The sequence below is a fragment of the Carcharodon carcharias genome, chromosome 9 (assembly GCF_017639515.1).
Source record: "Carcharodon carcharias isolate sCarCar2 chromosome 9, sCarCar2.pri, whole genome shotgun sequence".
Taxonomy (NCBI): Eukaryota; Metazoa; Chordata; class Chondrichthyes; order Lamniformes; family Lamnidae; genus Carcharodon; species Carcharodon carcharias.
This window is the reverse complement of record NC_054475.1, coordinates 95534092-95552212: the sequence shown is the minus strand read 5'-3', so window position 1 is coordinate 95552212 and position 18121 is coordinate 95534092. Positions and strand designations below refer to the sequence as shown.

At 46.6% G+C, this 18121-nt stretch overlaps 1 protein-coding gene across 2 annotated transcripts in view; it reads right to left on the bottom strand.

Moving 5' to 3' along the window:
- The window catches only part of sash3 (SAM and SH3 domain containing 3), a 91608-nt gene extending 85663 nt beyond the window's left edge, over positions 1–5945 (bottom strand). Inside the window, exon 1 of one of the 2 annotated variants that reach the window (XM_041194770.1) lies at positions 5791–5945. In XM_041194770.1, coding sequence (XP_041050704.1) covers positions 5791–5847 — 57 coding nt within the window. In that variant the 5' untranslated portion in view covers positions 5848–5945. The remainder of the gene's footprint in view (positions 1–5790) is intronic. The other variant, XM_041194771.1, reaches the window with a different exon arrangement.
- Between the last annotated feature and the right edge of the window lie 12176 nt (positions 5946–18121).

The window sequence follows — 18121 nt, the reverse complement described above, 5'->3', positions numbered from 1 at the left end:
ACTGATTGACCTGCAGTTGCTGAGATTATCTTTACACTCTTATTCAAAAAAGGGAGTAACATTTGCAATTCTTCCAGGCATACTGTGTAGAAAACTCCCTTCAACACACTCTAGGAAATCTTGCTCTTCTCAGCCTTTCACAATACCACTATCCCAGCCTATATTTGGATAATTTTAAGACCCCATTATAACCACTCTATAACCCTTGCAACTCTTTAATTTCCCTGAAAATTTGTTCCTCTACATCTTTCCTATTAGTTGGTGGCCTATAGACTACACCATTTTTGTTCCGTAGCTCTAACCAAATAGATTCTGTCCTTGACCCTTCTGGGATATCCTCTCTCTCCAAAACCACAATATTTTCCTTAATCAATACTGCCATCCATCCCCCTTTTCTTCCTTTCCTATCTTGCCTGAACACCTTGTATCCAGGACTATTTAACACCCAGTCCTGTCCTCCTTTGAACCAGGTCTCATATTTCCACATGCCAATCTGTGCTTGTAACTCACCAATCTTATGTACCATGCTCCACACATTCGCACACGTGCACAGTAACCCTAATTTAGACTTGATTGCTTTTTCGCTTACTCTGAACCCACCCAAAAACTTACTATTTCCTACTTCAGTGCTATCTGTCTCTATTTCCTACACTAGTGCTACCTGTCTCTCCCAATAATATTTGCACTTTGGCTATTCCTCTCTGACATACTTCCTTGTTCCCACACCCCTGCCAAGTTAGTTTAAAACCTCTCCAATTATCAAACAAAATTTGACATTAAACCACATAAGGGGATATTAAAATCAAAAATTTTAACTGGATAGCATGAGGGTACATGTGGAATGTAATGCTACATTTTTGGATGGTGACACCAGCATGTTATGTGCACAGCATGTAGGTGAGAAATAGGAGGTGGCAATGTTCCCTCAAATTCTGTTTGCTGTGTGTGCTAGCTCATTGTACTATATGGTCTCTTTAGGATTGATGCATGCCCATGCAAGGGCACAGCTTAAAGGAAATGTTGGGGGGAATTTTTGGGGCTGGAAAATGAGGTGAGTCGTTCAAAAATCCATTGACCTCAGCGGGTAGAAAATCCCACCGGCGGGAGGTGCCATAAAATTCCTTTCATTGCTTATCTGCTGCCTGTTTGTTCTTTGCGCAGCACATTCCTGTGCAGCTTTGCACTCATGCATCCTGGAGGGGACATTGGTAAATGATATAGGAAAGGCAAATCTGGAAAGCTACTTCAAGCTAACCTTGACTGTAGGACAATGAAGCACAGATTCAAACTGGAAAAGGCAAATTTAGGATTAATGTCATGAGATTTTTCTTAATACAATGGGTGTTTAACACAAAGAAGAAACTTCCAAGTAGTCTAATGGAGAGAAAATCCTTGAGGCTGAATTTTACCCTTGGAGTGGAGTTCCCACACCCCGACATAAAAATCAATGGTGTTTCCGCCTCCAGTTGGCCTGCTCATTCTGTGGACATTTGCTGGCTGTTTTGCCTTTAATTGACTTGAGGCAGACCATCAGCCTCCTTCAACGAGGAAGTCCCACTTCTGAGAGCTGCTGGCCAATCAAAGGGCTGCCAGCTCTCTTGTCCAACAATGCCACTGGGAGCGGTGACCAGCACTGGGACTGCAGGAGTCCAAAATAGAAGGGGACGTTGAAGCCTGAACTTAAAGGTAAGTCCAGCGTCATTCTGGCAGGCTCTGGTGAGGAGCAGGGGGCCAGGATTGCTAGGGCGGGTTGTTGAATTATGTTGTGGGGCTGGTCTCCGATGGGCTGAGGGTGTCCGAAACTGGGGTAACCCTCTTGCCTGTCCACCAGTCTACCAGGTTTCAGAGGAAGGCTAGGCCCTTAAGTGACAATTAATTGGGGGAAAAAATGTAAGGATTTGAATGTTGCCCTCATTACAATCCAGGTTACTCAAAGGGAATGCAAGCATCCTAAAGTGCAAAATGAGATAAATCTGAATGAGATTCCTAGGCTCAGATTTTTGCTCCCAGGTTGGGTGCGCAGAGGCAAAAGAATTCCTGGCTCTGCGAACCCAAACTTTAAAAATGGCTGCCCAAATGTCAGACGTTTGGTCTGGAGCTCGGTTGGATTAGAAGTCCCGGAAGATGTGACGAGGCTGCCGGGTGCAGAAGTGGCCTGAGCAGATTGCCTGCCTCCGGACTCCAGCCCTGTTTCCAAAAATGAAAAAAAAAATAAAACCACCCTCCAACCTTCACTCCTCGCTCCACCCTCCCCCCCATCCCCACCTCTCACATACTCCCCATGCTCCATCCATGCCAATCAATGCCACAATATTGTCTGAGGTCCGAGGTACCAAGTGTCTGTCTGCTCTCCCACTATTGGGAAATATTGTCCACATATCCTAGTTTCTAAGATTCTTCAGTTGATTGCATTTGAAAAACTAGCTCATGTTATCAATTTACAAAATTAACTTGTGGCTTTTATGAAGAAAGGAACACAGTCTCCAAATGTTGAAAAGGCTTTGGAGAAGTTAATTTGGTACAGATTCATTAAATTAATGTGATCATGGTCCCATGTCAAGGCTGAGAGTGAATAAGAAACAGGTGAATTAGAAGATGGCTCATATCAAACCAACTTCCTGCCTGTAAATTTCCATATTGCGTACAGGGCTCATTGGTACCAAATGGCACTGAGAAACAGATTCATGGGCACTTACTATGTTTTGCTCTTGTTTTAATACACATAACACAACTATATCAAATCTCACAATCCTGGACAAAACAACTTGGAGGAGAATTTAACATTCCTCAGTCAGCAAAAAAGTAGTGGAAGCCCAGTTAAAATGGAGCAGCTCCATTTCCCACTCCGTTCCCACTGATTTTTCATTTTAATGTCATTAGTTTTGGCATCAGCGCTTGTGCTAAACTCTGGTGGGAGCCATATTAATAAATTCAAACTGGGACTAATGATATACATGGGAGGATGGCAAAGGTGAAGCTATTGGGAAGCCAGCATGGCCGTCTGAGCAAAATTTTAAAAACTTTCCTAATTTGGCCCAGGGGCAGCAGAAAGCTCTCTCCATGCCCCACAAGGAAAGTCCAATCCTCTAAGCAGCCCCCCACCCTCGGAAGGAGAAACTTTCACACCAAACCCCTTTCTGGAAGTACACTGCTGTTGGTGTTAATGAATGGCTTCTGGGCCACCTGAACTTATTTCCTGTCGCCATGGCCAGCTGTTGCTTTTTATCTCTCTCTCACACATTTAGGGCAGGATTTTCCCTTCATCAGGCGGGCGGGCCCACGAACGGCCGTGAAACGGAGTGCTGCCCACGATTAGGCTCCAATTGCGATTTCACGCCGACTGGCCATTAATTGGCCAGCCAACATGAAACGTGTGCTGAAAGCCTCAGCGCTGCTGCTGTGGTGGGTGGGGGCGAGAGGAGCATGAGCGCTGAAGTATGCGCATGCGTGGGGGAGCGCACATTGAAAGCTCCCTGAAGGTACAGAGCTGCCTTAGGGAGCTGAAGAATTTTAAAAGGAAAATAAATATTTTACAAATGAAATAAACATATCCCCACATATGACTCAGTCACATGAAGAGGGACATGTAAAAAATGATAATTTTTTTATTGATTTTCTATTTACTGTTGGAAACCCCGGCCGTACAAAACGCAAAGGCCGTCTGGCCTATTCGCCTGCTCACCCACCATAAGGTTGAACAGGCAGCAAAAAAGACCTTTCAATTACTTGCTTAAGGGCCTTAACAGGCCTGTTAATTGTCGGCAATGCTGTCTTTTGCACACCCGCGGACCGAAATATCATGTGAGTGCGCAATGATGTCGGGACGCTCACCCAACATCATCATGCACTATTTTACTCCCGATTGGGTTGAGTGCGCGCCTGCCTGCAGGGTGAAAAATTCTGCCTTTAGGCTTTAATCTTTTTCTCTGTCATAGGGTTTTTAAATCTAATTTTTATCAATGCCATTACAGTCAGTTCTCCTCTAATTTTTCCTCTTTTACTTGCTCTCTCTCCTTCCTGTACCCTCAAAGTCTGAAAATTAAGACTTAGGGTATGAATTTCTTAAGGGATTCTCTTGATGGTCTGCCACAATTTTCATGGAGGTCTGCAGAAAGCCTGGGGAAATAGCCTAATTGATGCATACACAAAATTGCCAGGGTTTCTGTGGATCTTCCACTGACGTTGCAGTGGCTGGCGTGGAGACTCCCTGCTGAAATTAACCCTTTTATTGCAAAGTCTTCCACTGAAAGAAATTTTACACAGTTTCTGTGAAAGTCCATGGTAAGGAAGGCTAAGGTTTCCTTACGGAGACTGGAGAAGCATTCCTTCTCTTCCTGGTCCACAAGAAAATCCAATAAAAAAAACCTACTTGAGCCTCTTCTGAACCACAATATCTCTTCTGACAGCTTTGACCTCTCTGGGAAGCCATCAGCTCTCCCACTCAGACCTCTGACTAAAATAACGTCATCTGGCCCTACGTTGCGTATTTATAGAGTCTCACTGCCTTTCCCTGGGTACATTGCTTGCATGCTCAAAAGAGGAGGCTGAAAGATAAGACTGAGGTCCCTTAAGCTCTCTCAGATGGGCTTAAATATCCCGGAGCATTATTTTGAAGAAGAGCAGGGGAGTTTTCCCCAGTGTTTTGGCCAATATTTATCTCTCAATCAACATCATAAAAAATATTATCTGGTAATTATCATGTTGCTGTTTGTGGAAGCTTACTGACAGCAAATTGGCTGCTGCCTTTCCTATTACAACAGTGACTACAATTCATAAGTACCTCATTGACTATAGCACGCTTTGAGACATTCGGTGGTGGTGAAAGATGCTGTAAAAATGCATGTCTTTCTTTAATATTCATGTGTATCTCGTAAATCAGTGAATTACGTTAAATGGGATAATACATTTTAAATAATATATAATGGTTGAGGGAGGGAAGTTAAAGGATAATTTGACTGCTTATTTTTAAAACCTGGAGCTGTGGTTAACTGTGGTAACTCAGTAACAAGTGATTTCCTGTATTTTAAAAAAGGCTTGAATTCAGAATTGGGTGCCTTGCACTTTGAAAATTAAACAATTTTGAAAGATTTGAATTTTTGAAAGATTTTTCTCTTTTTTTTCCTCAAGTATTGTTTTGGCTCAGTGATAGCACCTTCATCTCTGACTCAGAAGGTTATGGTTTCAACCCCCACACCACAGCTTCAGCACATAATCTATGCTGGCACTTCATTATTGAACTTGGAGTGTTTTAGTTTTAGCAAAAGACCCTGTTGCATGACTTAAGTTTAATAAGGCATTGTATTGACTTCATTCTGACACTGAGTGCTTTAAACAGAACATATTTCATTCAGCAGCTTTAACGTATACACCATTTTGATCTGTGTATAAAATATACTTTTTAAAAGAAAATGACATAATAACATCAATACAGGTTTAACGTAAGTCAGAAAATGTCCCATACAGAGGAATATTCACTAACCATTTGTCTAATGGTTAAATGGCCAAATTGTATCAATGCATACTTCAGTTACTACATGATTAACATTGATGTAACAGAGCAATGTACACACACTAGATTGAATTCAGAATGAGTAATCTGAACTAATCAGATTTTGTTACAACAATACTGTTGAAACACTGTTAAGATCTATGTACTGAGCTTGCAGTGTGACTAAAAGATTGCCCAAAGTGTTGTCTCGCAGCACCACATAGCTCATCCACAAACTGTAAAATGCCTTCAGTTGATTGTTATTACTACTATCTTAATTACTGGTAAATTAAATTCCTTACCTTTGGTTTTCGATTTTGCTCCTTTTCTGATGCATTGGAAGGTTTTCTTCGTAACATTTTTTACGGAAAGATAACGATTAAAAAAAAAATGAGATATTCTGCTTAACTGAAGGAATCTGAGTCACAGGAAGGGGAGTCACATGGCAAATCGTTACCGCAACAAAATGGTGTTGGTTAGAACTCGAACATCAGCCTCCAACATCTAACCAGGAAGGAAGTAACAAGTCTTATTAATTGCTATGCTTGCTTGCACAGCAACAGAACCAAGGTGTTAAAAATGACAAAAGCAGTTGCTAATATTTAATATAAGGTTTCAGCTGTCAATTTTGCAATTTTATGCAGAAGTTTCAGTACTTGTAATTAAATATGACATATAGTGCAATAAGGTGTGTGTGTGTGTAAAGATCCACATATCAAAAATGGCACATCATTCGTGATTATATCATAGCAACATTGGGAAATATTTATAATTTTGTCATAATTGAAATTTGTCAGCCATTTTAGACATGTGGCTTTGACTCTGTCAGTGGCACAAAAATGATGTACTTAGTGGTACAGTAATTAATTTACTGAAATGATATGATCTCACCCATTGGATATAGCTAATTCTTAAAAAAACTTACTTAATATCAAAGTGCTGTTATATATTTTCTTAGTTACTACATGTTGCAGAGCTACTAATGGCAATGAGGTGTAAATGTGCAGGCTCCGTACTCGAGCTTTACACACCTCTTTTGTTCAGTAGTCTAGCACAAAATTTGCTCACTTGTACACTCTAGTCACTTTTATTTGAATAAATTCGTATATAACTATGCTGTCACACTTTTTTCCCATAATTTTCTCCTACTAGTATTTCTCCTATCCTCTGCTGAAGGTGCAGGCTCATATAATGCCACTGTTCCCAACAGACCCACCTCACTTGCTGTGTTAACACAGATTGGAAATCATCTGGTGCTTTTTAATTTGTATGGCAAGCTGACTCAACAGGAATTCACACCAATATATATGCCTGTGTTCCAGAAAATAATGACATATTTTTGACTCCAACAGGGTTACAGACATAAATATGTACATTGAGCCACACCAATTAGAAATAATCTTAACCAGCTTTATCGTTCCTCAGACCAAATTGAACTAGAAGATCAAAGTAACATTGAGGCATAAAGAATTATATTAAAAGATGCCTGTAGATAAAATTTATTAAGAAAAGGAGTCATTAAAATTCTTCAAGATAATTAAAACATGTACTAGAAGGGTAAAAGGGTCACAGCAAACAGTTTGCAGATAACACGTATTGAGAGATCAAAAGAAAACTCTGTGATGTAAAAGGAACATAAGATCAGAAGCAAATGGATTAATGGGAAATGAAGAAGTAAAAAGAGTATTTAAATTAAATTATGATCAGGCAGTGATCACAGAATGAAAGTATCTGGTTATAGAATTAAGAAGTATGATAATAAGCATTTTTGCTTTTGAGTTATCACCGGATTCTCACTGGTCATAAGACTCAAGGGGCTGAATTTTATCTGAATAGACCCACACAGAGTGGGGAGATTGGTAACAGTTTGTCAACCCATTTATAATTGAAGTGGGCTTTGCTGTGGCTCTTTAACTCAGCCACAACATTGGCATCCTGCTTTCAAGTTTCCACAACAATCAAGGTGGAATTGTCCCAGATTTGCACTAAATGTGATAGTGGGCAGAATGTTTTACCCGCCTGTTGCAATGGCGGTTTATCACACCCTATCGTCCCAAACCCACCGCATTAATTTTGCATTCTTGGGAAATGCGCCATTTCCACGCCGGGCAGGCTGTCATTCGCCCACCATGCCAGCATCTCGCCACTTCATCACGCTGGGCGCCATATTTAAAGTCCAGCCACGTATATATCTCTCATTTCCAGGCCACAGCTGCTGCAAAGAAGACTTGGCCCTGAAAGGTAAAAAGACTGCAGGCCCAGGTTCAATGATGTGTTCCTCGAGCACCTTTTGGATGCAGTGGAGGCTCACAGTGATGTCCTCTTTCCCCACCCTGGCCGCAGGATGGGCAGCAACCACACTAATCCGGCTTGGGAGGCAGTGGCAGTGGTGGTCAGCGCCAATGCCCTGGAAAAGAGGACAACCACCTAGAGCTGCAAGAGGATGAATGATCTCCTCTGTTCCGCCAGGGTAAGTTATTCTTCTCATCACTCCCAACTCACACACTCACAAACCCGTCACACATCCACAGGGATCTCACCCTGCTAGTTCCAGGGACATCACCAGTCACTCTCTCACACACATCTTCATTGTTCATGGGACCACTCACCACCCACACATGCCAGGCAATACTGATCTTTTGATCTGGCAGGCATCCTGCTTACACTCTCTCCATCTCTATTCATGCGGGACAAGCTGGCACCACAAGAGGGAGAGGTCACAGACCAGAGGATGAACGCCTGAAATCTAGGTCCTCACAGAGATTGAAAACAGAGCCATCCAGCTGGCCGGCGAGGATCTGGACCAGTCCTGTGCTGACGGTGAGGTCGGTGCTACTCTACCAAGTGAGGATCCAGCAGTGCAACATCCATCATACAGCCATGCCATGAGTAATGTGTTCTGTTTCACAGGCCACTGCCATACACTAATTGTCTCCCCTTGCTTCTACAGGCACATCTGCCAAACAGCCGACAGAGTCCATGACCCAGGGCCTCCAATCAAGCCCCAAAGAAACTGCTGAAGATGAATTTGATGAAGCCCTCCCTGAAGACCCATCACAGCGCTCACACACACCCTCCACCAGTGCAGAGAAACACACCTTGGTGGGCCCTAGCTTTAGAGTAGCCTCAGGATCACAATCTGGTGAGCACATCACATTTTCTGATCCGCAGCAGGGACTTCCCAGGTCCCCGGCACTCGGAGGACTGCTGGAGGCCAGAACGTTGCTGAGTCCGAGTCAGATGGCGAGTCTCTGGACTCGGTCATGTCACAGCTGCTAGATTTGCAAAGATAAGCTCAGGAACATCAGGAAGGGAGGCCCGCGGCACTCCTCAGATTGCAGGCACGATGGAGGAGTCTGTCCATCTTCAGGTGAGGTGATAGCACCGGCATGCCAATGCACCAAGGTCAACACTGGTAGGATGGCAGCTGGTGTGGAGATCTTGGTCCAAGACATCGCTCCTCCATTGCTGCGTGGGCTAAATGCCATTGCTGATGCCAGAGTTGGCCTCCAATAGCGTGTATGTGAGAAGGGTCCAGGGCAGCTCGATCTCACTCCAGCTACCCTTCTCCTCAAGGAATCAACCAGGGGCCCTCGGGCACTCATTGGGAGAAGGATCAACAGGGATACACCCCAGGGCCATCCACCCAGGTGACTCTGGGAGAGTCCGGCCCATCCAAATCCCCTCTTCCTGTGACCCTAGCAGCTCCAGCTTCACAGTTGAAGAGGGTGCCACTGCCACATAGCAGGACCCTGAATGCAGGCCGGGGCCCTCTAGGTCTTGGCCTCTGAGATGCCTGTCAAGGTCAGCACAGACAGGGTGTAGCAGTCAGCAGGCTGCCTTCACCTCTGCTGTGGATGTCTGGTGAGCACCATTGACATAGAGGCAGGGTTAGGAAGGTTAAGAAGATGGAACTCTTTTATTACAAAACAAATACACCTGGCCGCGAACGTAGCCATGGAAGAGGGGCAGACATTTGGGTCGGACAACCCCCTCGATCGCCTGCTGCCTGGACCTGTTAATGGCCAACTTGGCCAGGCCCAGGAGCAGGTTCACAAGGAGATCCTCCTCCCTCCTGGCCCCCTCCGCACCGGGTGCCTGTAGATTAGGACCGTGGGGCTGAAGTGCAAACAAAACAGTAAAAGATTTTTAAAATAACTGCAAAGGGAGTTCAGCCTACAACACCCTATGTAGACATGGTCCATGGACTCCACAAGGCCGCAAAAGATGCAGGTGCCTTGGGAGTCCGTGAACCAACACATCCTAGGAACAGCATCTCATCTTCCAACTAGGGACTCTTCAGCCTGCCAGAGTTAACATTGAGTTCAACAACTTCAGATCATGAACTCTCTCTTCCATCCCCACCCTCTTTCTGATCCTGCTTTTTCTAATTATTTATATTTTTTTTAATATATTTTTCTTTTCCCACCTATTTCCATTATTTTTAAATGTGTTCCCATCCATTGTTTCATCTCCACCTTTTAACCTATTTTGATCCCTTCCCCCCACTAGGGCTATCTGTCACTTGCTGGTCCTGCTTTCTATCCTTAATGTCACCATGAGCACATTCCTTAGTTAATATCACCACCATCAACACTCCTTTGTCCTTTTGTCTATGACATCTTTGGCAATCTCTTCTTTGCCTCCACCTATCACTGGCCCTCTATCCAGCTCTAGCTGTCCCATCCCCCCCTCAACCAGCTTATATTCCACCTCATTTCTATTTTTCCTCGGTTCTGATGAAGAGTCATACGGACTTGAAACGTTAACTGTATTCCTCTCGGCAGATGCTGTCAGATCTGCTGAGTTTTTCCAGCTATTTTTATTTTTGTTTCAGAGTTCCAGCATCCACAGTATTTTGCTTTTAGCATACATCCTACGGTTTTATGGGACTGCTGCGTGCTACATCCTCCACCCCAGGTCTCCGATGGAAAAGGGGAGGACACATCCGTAGTGGGCCCCCCACTGGAGACCTCTGCTGCCGTATGCAATAAAGCATGCCAGGGCATGTCCTAGTAGCGGGCGAGGGAAAGGAAGTGAAGGGTGTGCAGCAGCAGCCCATACAGTAAACCCCTCCATGCCGTGCTGAAAGGCAGTTAAGAAGATGTAGTTACACAGCCCAGGCACAGGTGTTAATCACTTGTACATAATATTTACTTATCTAAAAACTCCCAATAAACTCCCTACCTATGGCTCCTTGTTCTGTTGAGCAATGTTCATGTCACTCAGATGTGAAACCTTTCTGAACAAGATAAAGGCAGATGTCTCAGTCCAGGGCCTTTTCCTTGTGCTTTGTGCAGCCTTCAGACCAAAGTGATATAGAGCCTCTCACTCCCTGGGCACATTCCTGATGCCTGCACTTCAGTGGTGCTTGTCATTGCTGCCAGGATGTCATAGAATGTTGTGGGCAGGCATCACAGAGTTCCGCCATTCTCTCTGTGTGCTCTCAGCACACCTTTAAGGTGGGGCTGTCCCCTATCTCTTTAGCAGCTGTGACCAGTGACACTGTGCTCCTGAAGGGCTCAGATGCTGAAGGTGGACAAAGGATCAGTTGCTTTTAAAAATGTCATGGCTGAGTCTCTAGGATATGACCCTGATCACAGAGTGCAGGTGAGCTGCCCTCAGCCAGACAGGAGTCTGACATTCTCGGAGGCTATGTGAAAATCTGTGGAGTGTCCTCACTGCATGTTGTCACCATCCTCCTGCAATCAAGTGACTATTTGGGCCATGCTGCATCTCCATGACAGGAGCATTATCACAGAGGGAATGTGCGTTGCCATAAGCCAGACTGGAGTCAACTATTCACAGATGCAAGGTGAGGATCTGTGGTGTCTCCTCACTGCATGTTGTCATCATCCTCCACAAATCTAGCAGATATGAGGGCCTCCTGAGTGCCTGCCTCACCTGGCCAGTGTGAGAGCCTCATCCCCATCATCGTCGTCTTCGAGGACCACCTCACTCATCCCTGTCGACGTCCTCCTCATCAGAGGAGACCTCCAGCCCCTCCATCTCCTCCTCAGCCAATTCCTCTTGCCCGTTGCAGTGCCAGGTTGTGAAGGGCGCAGCAGGCAATGATGATGTGTGATCCCCTCTGTAGACTATATTACAGGGCTCCACCAGACCCATCCAGGCAACCAGAACCTCATTTTCAGCATCTCGATGGTCTGCTCTGCCAAATTGCAAGCTGCAACATGAGCCTCATTATAGCATCACTCTGCAGTAGTCTGAGGCCGCTGCATGGGTGTCATCAGCAACGTCCTCCGCGGATAGCCCTTGTCCCCAAGGAGCCAACCCTGTAGCTTCTGTGGACCCTGGAAGACGTCAGGGATCTGTGACCGACTGTGAATGTAGGAAACTGTGTGCAGACCTGCAGGATGCGTTTGTGGTGGTTGCACACCAGCTGCACATTCAGCGAATGGAAGCCCTTGTGGCTAACATAGTTGACCACGTGTTGCGATGGAGATCTGAGGGAAACCTGAAATCTGGGCAAATCCAATCACTCTTGCATCTTGGTTCTCTTGGTCCTGGGCAAAATGGACAAAGTTGTGTGCCCTTGCGAAGCTGGAATCCCACTGGTGCCGTTGACTGCACTCATGGATGCATTTGTGAGTGAAGGCTTGTGATATTCCACAGAGGCCACATGTGGAGCTCTGAAAGGAGCCACTGGCGTGGAAATTGAGTGCCGCTGTCACTTTCACGGCCACTGGCAGTGGATGCCCTCCGTGTCCATGTGGTGCCAAATCCTGCAATAGCTGGCAGATGTGACCGACCAGTTCTCTGGACATGCACAGTCTTCAGCAACACAGATTCTTGGTCATCTGCAGGAATGAAAGGTGGCGTCTATAGGCCCTGGGTCTAGCTAGGCACTGACCAGCAGCCGCTCACTGTGGTTCTTTGGTGGCACGTGCAGGAGCCCCAGCTGCCTCTTCTTCCAGAGGATGCTGCTCCTCCCTCTGTGCATCCAATTGCCTGAGTCGCTTTCTTCTCTGCTGTTTTCACTCACCTGTATGAAAATCTTGCCTTGGTCAAACCTTTACCTTTCAGTTAGAGCCAAAGAAATCCCTCCTTTTCATTGCCACAGGTTAAAGCAGGCACAGACAATGACAGCAAACCAACCTCATACAATGGAAATACACAGAACAGAACTAACATTCTACGGAACATTGTGCCTAGCCGGTGACGAATGAGAAGCTGAATAACAAGCAATGACTGAAGCAGGGCTGCGCCAGCCACTCAGCACCTGGGGTGAAGCTTAGATCCCTGCTTACTGCCTCTCAGTCACTCAGCTCCAGCTCATCTCAGTCAGTACTTGCCCACTCTCTGGTGGTGTAAACTCCTGGGGGAGCCCAAAGCCTGCAAAGATAGATCAATTTGAACCCAGCCATAGTCAAATGTGATGCAAAGTACAGGGCAACCTCCAGCTTTTCAACTCTAGTTTTATCACAGCACACCTCTTTGACTTTCTCCGGCCCAATGTTTCCTCTTATTGGACGATACCTCCATCACATGACTTTTGTTATAGGTCCACTAATGGTCGATTTCAGGAGCGGGGGTCGCAACTCATAAAAAGCTGGCAACCTGTCCTATTGCATTAGACGGCAAACAAACTTGGTGCTGCCTCATTATTTGAATAATTGCAATATTGAGCCAAGTGCAATTATGCTGCTAGCTGGCTGCAAGCTCAGTAGGGAAGCCCAACAGCATGTGTGACTCACATGTCTTCCAGCCAGCCTGCACCTCTTAAAGGCAGACTGGCCCTCTTAGAAGGGAGACGCACTTATTCAAAGGAAGCTGCTGCTGCTGATTGTACGTGCAAGTGACTGCAAGGAAAGGTCATCAAATGGAACAACAGCCAAAATAAAGGACTCCTAGGTGCATGGATGTGATACTGGGAGCATTAATCCATGAGATCGACAGGCAGAGAAAGACAATGGGCAAGATTTTATGTTTAGCGGTGGGTTGAGGAAAGTGGGACGGAAACTGGGTGGTCTGCCTACTCCTGCTTTCTCAGCTCATTGAGTCAAGCATCAGATGGCCACTTAGGGGCCGAGCAGTGGGAAGGCAGCCAATTAGGAGTTTGAAGGGAGCTCTGTGCCCAATCAGGAGTATAGGCTGGGACGTCATGCGCCATTAACAGGAAGTTGGTCATGGCTACAAATTTTAAAGGCTGCCCTGCTTTCTCAATCTTTATTTTTTATGGCAGGCTCCATAGAGCTAAAAAACAAACAGACACTACCACCTTCACTAGCAGAATCTGCTGCTATGTTCAGCCAGGTAGCAGGCCTTTCCTCCTGCCCTTGTGCTGGCTTGTCATGGCTGCCATAAAACAGTCCCAAACTTTTTCATGTCCAACACCTGAAAAATGCAGCGGAAAATGAAAAATTGCAGATGATTGGGTCATTAACAAGCTCAATGGCTTGTTGATTAGCAATCTCAAAATGATGGACGGGTTTCCAATTTCTGTGACTGCTTGACTTCCGTCATTTCAGAGATTGGTGTAACATATTGCCAACCCAAAGTCATTACGTCCTGTTTTATGTTTGTGTGTGTGGAGGGGAGGGGGAGGCGCGGTCTGCCCGATTTACAGCCGTAAAATCCAGCCCCACATCTCTGGAGGGCCTCAAGTAACATCCTCTGAAGGGAATGGGAGCAGCTGGCCAGGAAGATCAATTCCTGAGGATCTTGCAGCAGTGCCACCAGAAATTCAATGACCTCATGTGCGTGGTCAACATGTTAGTGAATACTTCTTCGCATCTCCTACCCATCATCCCACCAGCTTCTCACGCTGCTCAAAGCATCACAGCCCCATCACTCACCCATTAGCAGTCAGGACTCAGGCACATTCAGATACTCCTCCTCAACCTCACACATTGCCAGTTTCACACCTCTCACTACCTCAACATACCTACAGCTATTCAGCTGTGACAGGCACATCACTCAAGCATAGTGCACCACAGTCACTGACGTCCTTCTCTCCCTCCCTTCTAGGACAAAGTGACCCGTAACCACAGACAATGGAGCAGAATTGGAGGGAAACCTAAGCTCATTGGAAGAAGCTGTGCTAGCTCAGTATCATGGGGCTGTTTGTGATAGTGGTAATTGCATCAGACACAGCTAAGAACATTCAGAATATGTTCCTGCCTTATGGCCCTACTCAAATCCCACCTTACCCACATCCTGCTATCTAACATGGAGTTCAAACTGCAGGAGGTCCAGAGGACCATCACAGATGCCAGTCTTCATCCAATTTGATTCATTCCACATGATATTAAGAAATGACTGAAGGCATAGGATAATCCAAAGGCCATGGGCCCTGACAATATCCAGCAATAATACTGAAAACTTGTGCTCCAGAATTTGCTGCGTCCCCAACCAAGCTGTTCCAGTACAGCTACAACACTGGCATCTACTCAGCAATGGGAGTCAGGGGGAAAACTCTCCGCTGGTTGGAGTCACACCTAACACGAAAGAAGATGGTTGTGTCAATTATCTTGCAGGACGTCACTGCAAGAGTTCCTCAGGGTAGTGTCCTCGGCTCAACCATCTTCAGCCGCTTCATCAATGACCTCCCTTCCATCATAAGGTCAGAAGTGGGGATGTTCGCTGATGATTGCACAATGTTCAGCATCATTCGTGACTCATCAGATACTGAAGCAGTCCCTGTCCGAATGTAGCAAGATCTGGACAATATCCAGTCTTGGGCTGACAAGTGGCAAGTAACATTTGTGCCATACAAGTGCCAGGCAATGACCATTTCCAACAAAAGAGAATCTAACCATTGCTCCTTGACATTCAATGGCATTACCATCATGGAAGCCTCCATTATCAACATCCTGGGGGTTACCATTGACCAGAAACTGAACAAGACTAACCATATAAATACTGTGGCTACAAGGGCAGGTCAGAAGCTAGGAATCCTGAGGCGAGTAACTCACCATCTGTCTCCCTAAAGCCTGTCCACCATCTACAAGGCACAAATCAGGATTGTGATGGAACACTCTTCACTTACCTGGATGAGTGCAGCTCCACCATCACCCAAGAAGCTTGACATTCCTTCCACCACTGACGCCCAGTAGCAGCAGTGTGTGCCATCTACAAGATGCCCTGCAGGAACTCACCAAGGATCCTTCAACAGCACCTTCCAAACTGCTACCAGCTAGAAGGACAAGGGCAGCAGATACATGGGAACACCACCACCCGAAAGTTCCCCTTCAAGCCACTCAACTTCATGACTTGGAAATATATCACCTGTTCCTTCATTGTTGCTGGGCCAAAATCCTGGAACTCCCTCTCTAGCAGCACTTCAGAGACTTCAAAGGAGAAAGGCACAGTGTGCGTGAGATAGTGCTTACACATGGCTCGCACGGTCCCTGGCACATACCGTTGATTCCCTGTAGATGTCTCATTCTGGGGATTGGGCGTACTCCGCAGGCAGATGAAGGGAGTGGAGGGGGTGCCATCAGTAAGCCTTATGGACAATGCTGAAACAAGACAGTAGACACTATTAAAGTGAAAGTGATTCTATTTACAAAAGTTCTATAATTGTGATATTCAATTGATCACTCCATGCAACCAGTTGTGATTTAATATTTCTTGATTTTTCCTTTCCCTGCCACTTCTTCTAAGTTCTCCCCTGACACCCCCAGCAGGGATACAGGCAGCCTGATGACCAGTTGGCCCTGTTGCCTTGGATGACCTTGGCAGCCGTCCTCTGCAGGGCCGATGCCTGGAGGGCCCAGGCCTCCTTTGGCTGTCGGACTGTGGACCACCTGCTGCCTTTCTGGATACAGAGGATGAGGTTGAAGGGGTCACAGGCAAAGGGGATTCCAATGGGCTGGATAAACTCTGAGATTCCTGACTGGATGTCCCAGGGGTATCCAGCTGCCGTTCCTCCTCCATTTGACTGCTGAGGGAAAGGGGCACCTGGAAGGAGGTAAAGGTGCCCCATCCCCCTCTTGTGTGCCAACTGCAAAATCTTGCCCATGACTACTGCAGTGGAGTGCAGGTCTGCGCACATCTTCAGCAGAATCTGCTGGACTAGGATCTCCATGGAGTCCGCCATCCTCCCCTTGGAGAATTCAATGTGTGTACAGGTCGAAGCCACTTCATCAGCCAGCAGGCGGATGGCCTCCTCCGCCTGGCGTGCCACTCTGTTGAGGACCTCCAACACCTCTACCTGATGTTACCCTGCCCCTTGCTCATCCTCCAGCATCATTTGGAAGCCCAATTCCAGAGGCTCGTCATCAGACTCAGACCTTGCAGACGCCTCTTCGCCGGCAGTCTGCCAAGTGCTAGTGAGCTCGGCTGACCCTGCCTCCTCCTGCTGCGACATGTGTTTGTGTGGTGACCACCAGAGGGTGAGATCCTTCCTACACTAGAGCTAATACCCACCGAGGTCTGTCTCTCTGGGCTGGTGGAGGTTGCATGTATCTGCTGTGACATCTCTATAGTTGCACATCTCTCTTCTTGTGTTGTCCCCAGGATTGGGCTTGCACTGAAGCTGGACAGGGCTTCTTCTGGCTCAGGCCTTGGCCTCTTCCTGGTGGCATCTGTAAGTGAGAGAGAAGAGAGCAAGTGACAGCATAAGCATGGAGGCACCCTTGGCCCTGAGGTTTCTATTCCATGCATGGATCCTTACTGGTTCGAGGACTAAATCCAGTCTCCCCGTCTCCAATGACCCAGTCCTGCTCCACCCCTGCCAGCTGGGCTGCCGTCTCCTTGAATTCAGCCGCTTCCTTCAGGTGTGGCTGACCCCCTCCCATCTTCTCACATTCTCGCTGGTTGTGGTTTAACTTGTCCTGTTCAAAGATAACAGAGAGAAGATGGAATTGAGAGGAATTGGATGTAGCATTCATTTTACATCACAATTTCACATTCATTTCTCATGCTTCCAGTCTTAGAGATAACCTACTGCATGTTGTCCAAAGGGTTCTGGGCCAGCACCCTCCAGCACATTGAGCCCATCCACATATAGGGATGAGGCTCAGAGAGGCATGTCCTTTATGGAGTTTGCTGGTGCCCTCTGCACCTGAGTCCCTTCTCCCACCACTTCCAGATGGCATTGTGAGCTCGGGTGTGGAAGGGTGAAGGAGGCACAGTGGTCACTCAATCCAGTGGATACACTGCAGTGGGGCTATGAGGCACAAACTATGCTGTTGCCACTCAGGCCATGTCCCCGGACATTAATTGGTTTCATTGTGGTTACTATGAGTAGCTAAATCTTCACTTACCCTGGCAAAGTGGATGAGGTTGTTCATTCTCTTCCGGCATTGGAGGGCTGAATTACGCTGGACACCCTGGACACTGACAGCGTCGGCAACCTGCGCCCATGCAGGGTTGGTTTACCCTGCTTGGCCTCCTCCTCCCATCAGCTGGATAAATATGCTCCTCCTAACCTCCACCTGGTCGAGGAGGACGCATGGAGGTGTGCCACTGAACCTAGGTGCAGGATGTCCCTCTCCCTTTCTTGCCATCTCTGTGAGCCTCGTCAGTAAGTTGGGTGCCTTTTAAATATGGTGCCCGGATATGACGGTGGGACAGGCTGGATGACATGCACCAAGCGAGATGTCGGGAGATCTCCGACTGCATAGTTAATAACACTGGGGCCGCAAGATACCGTGGGACTTCCCATTG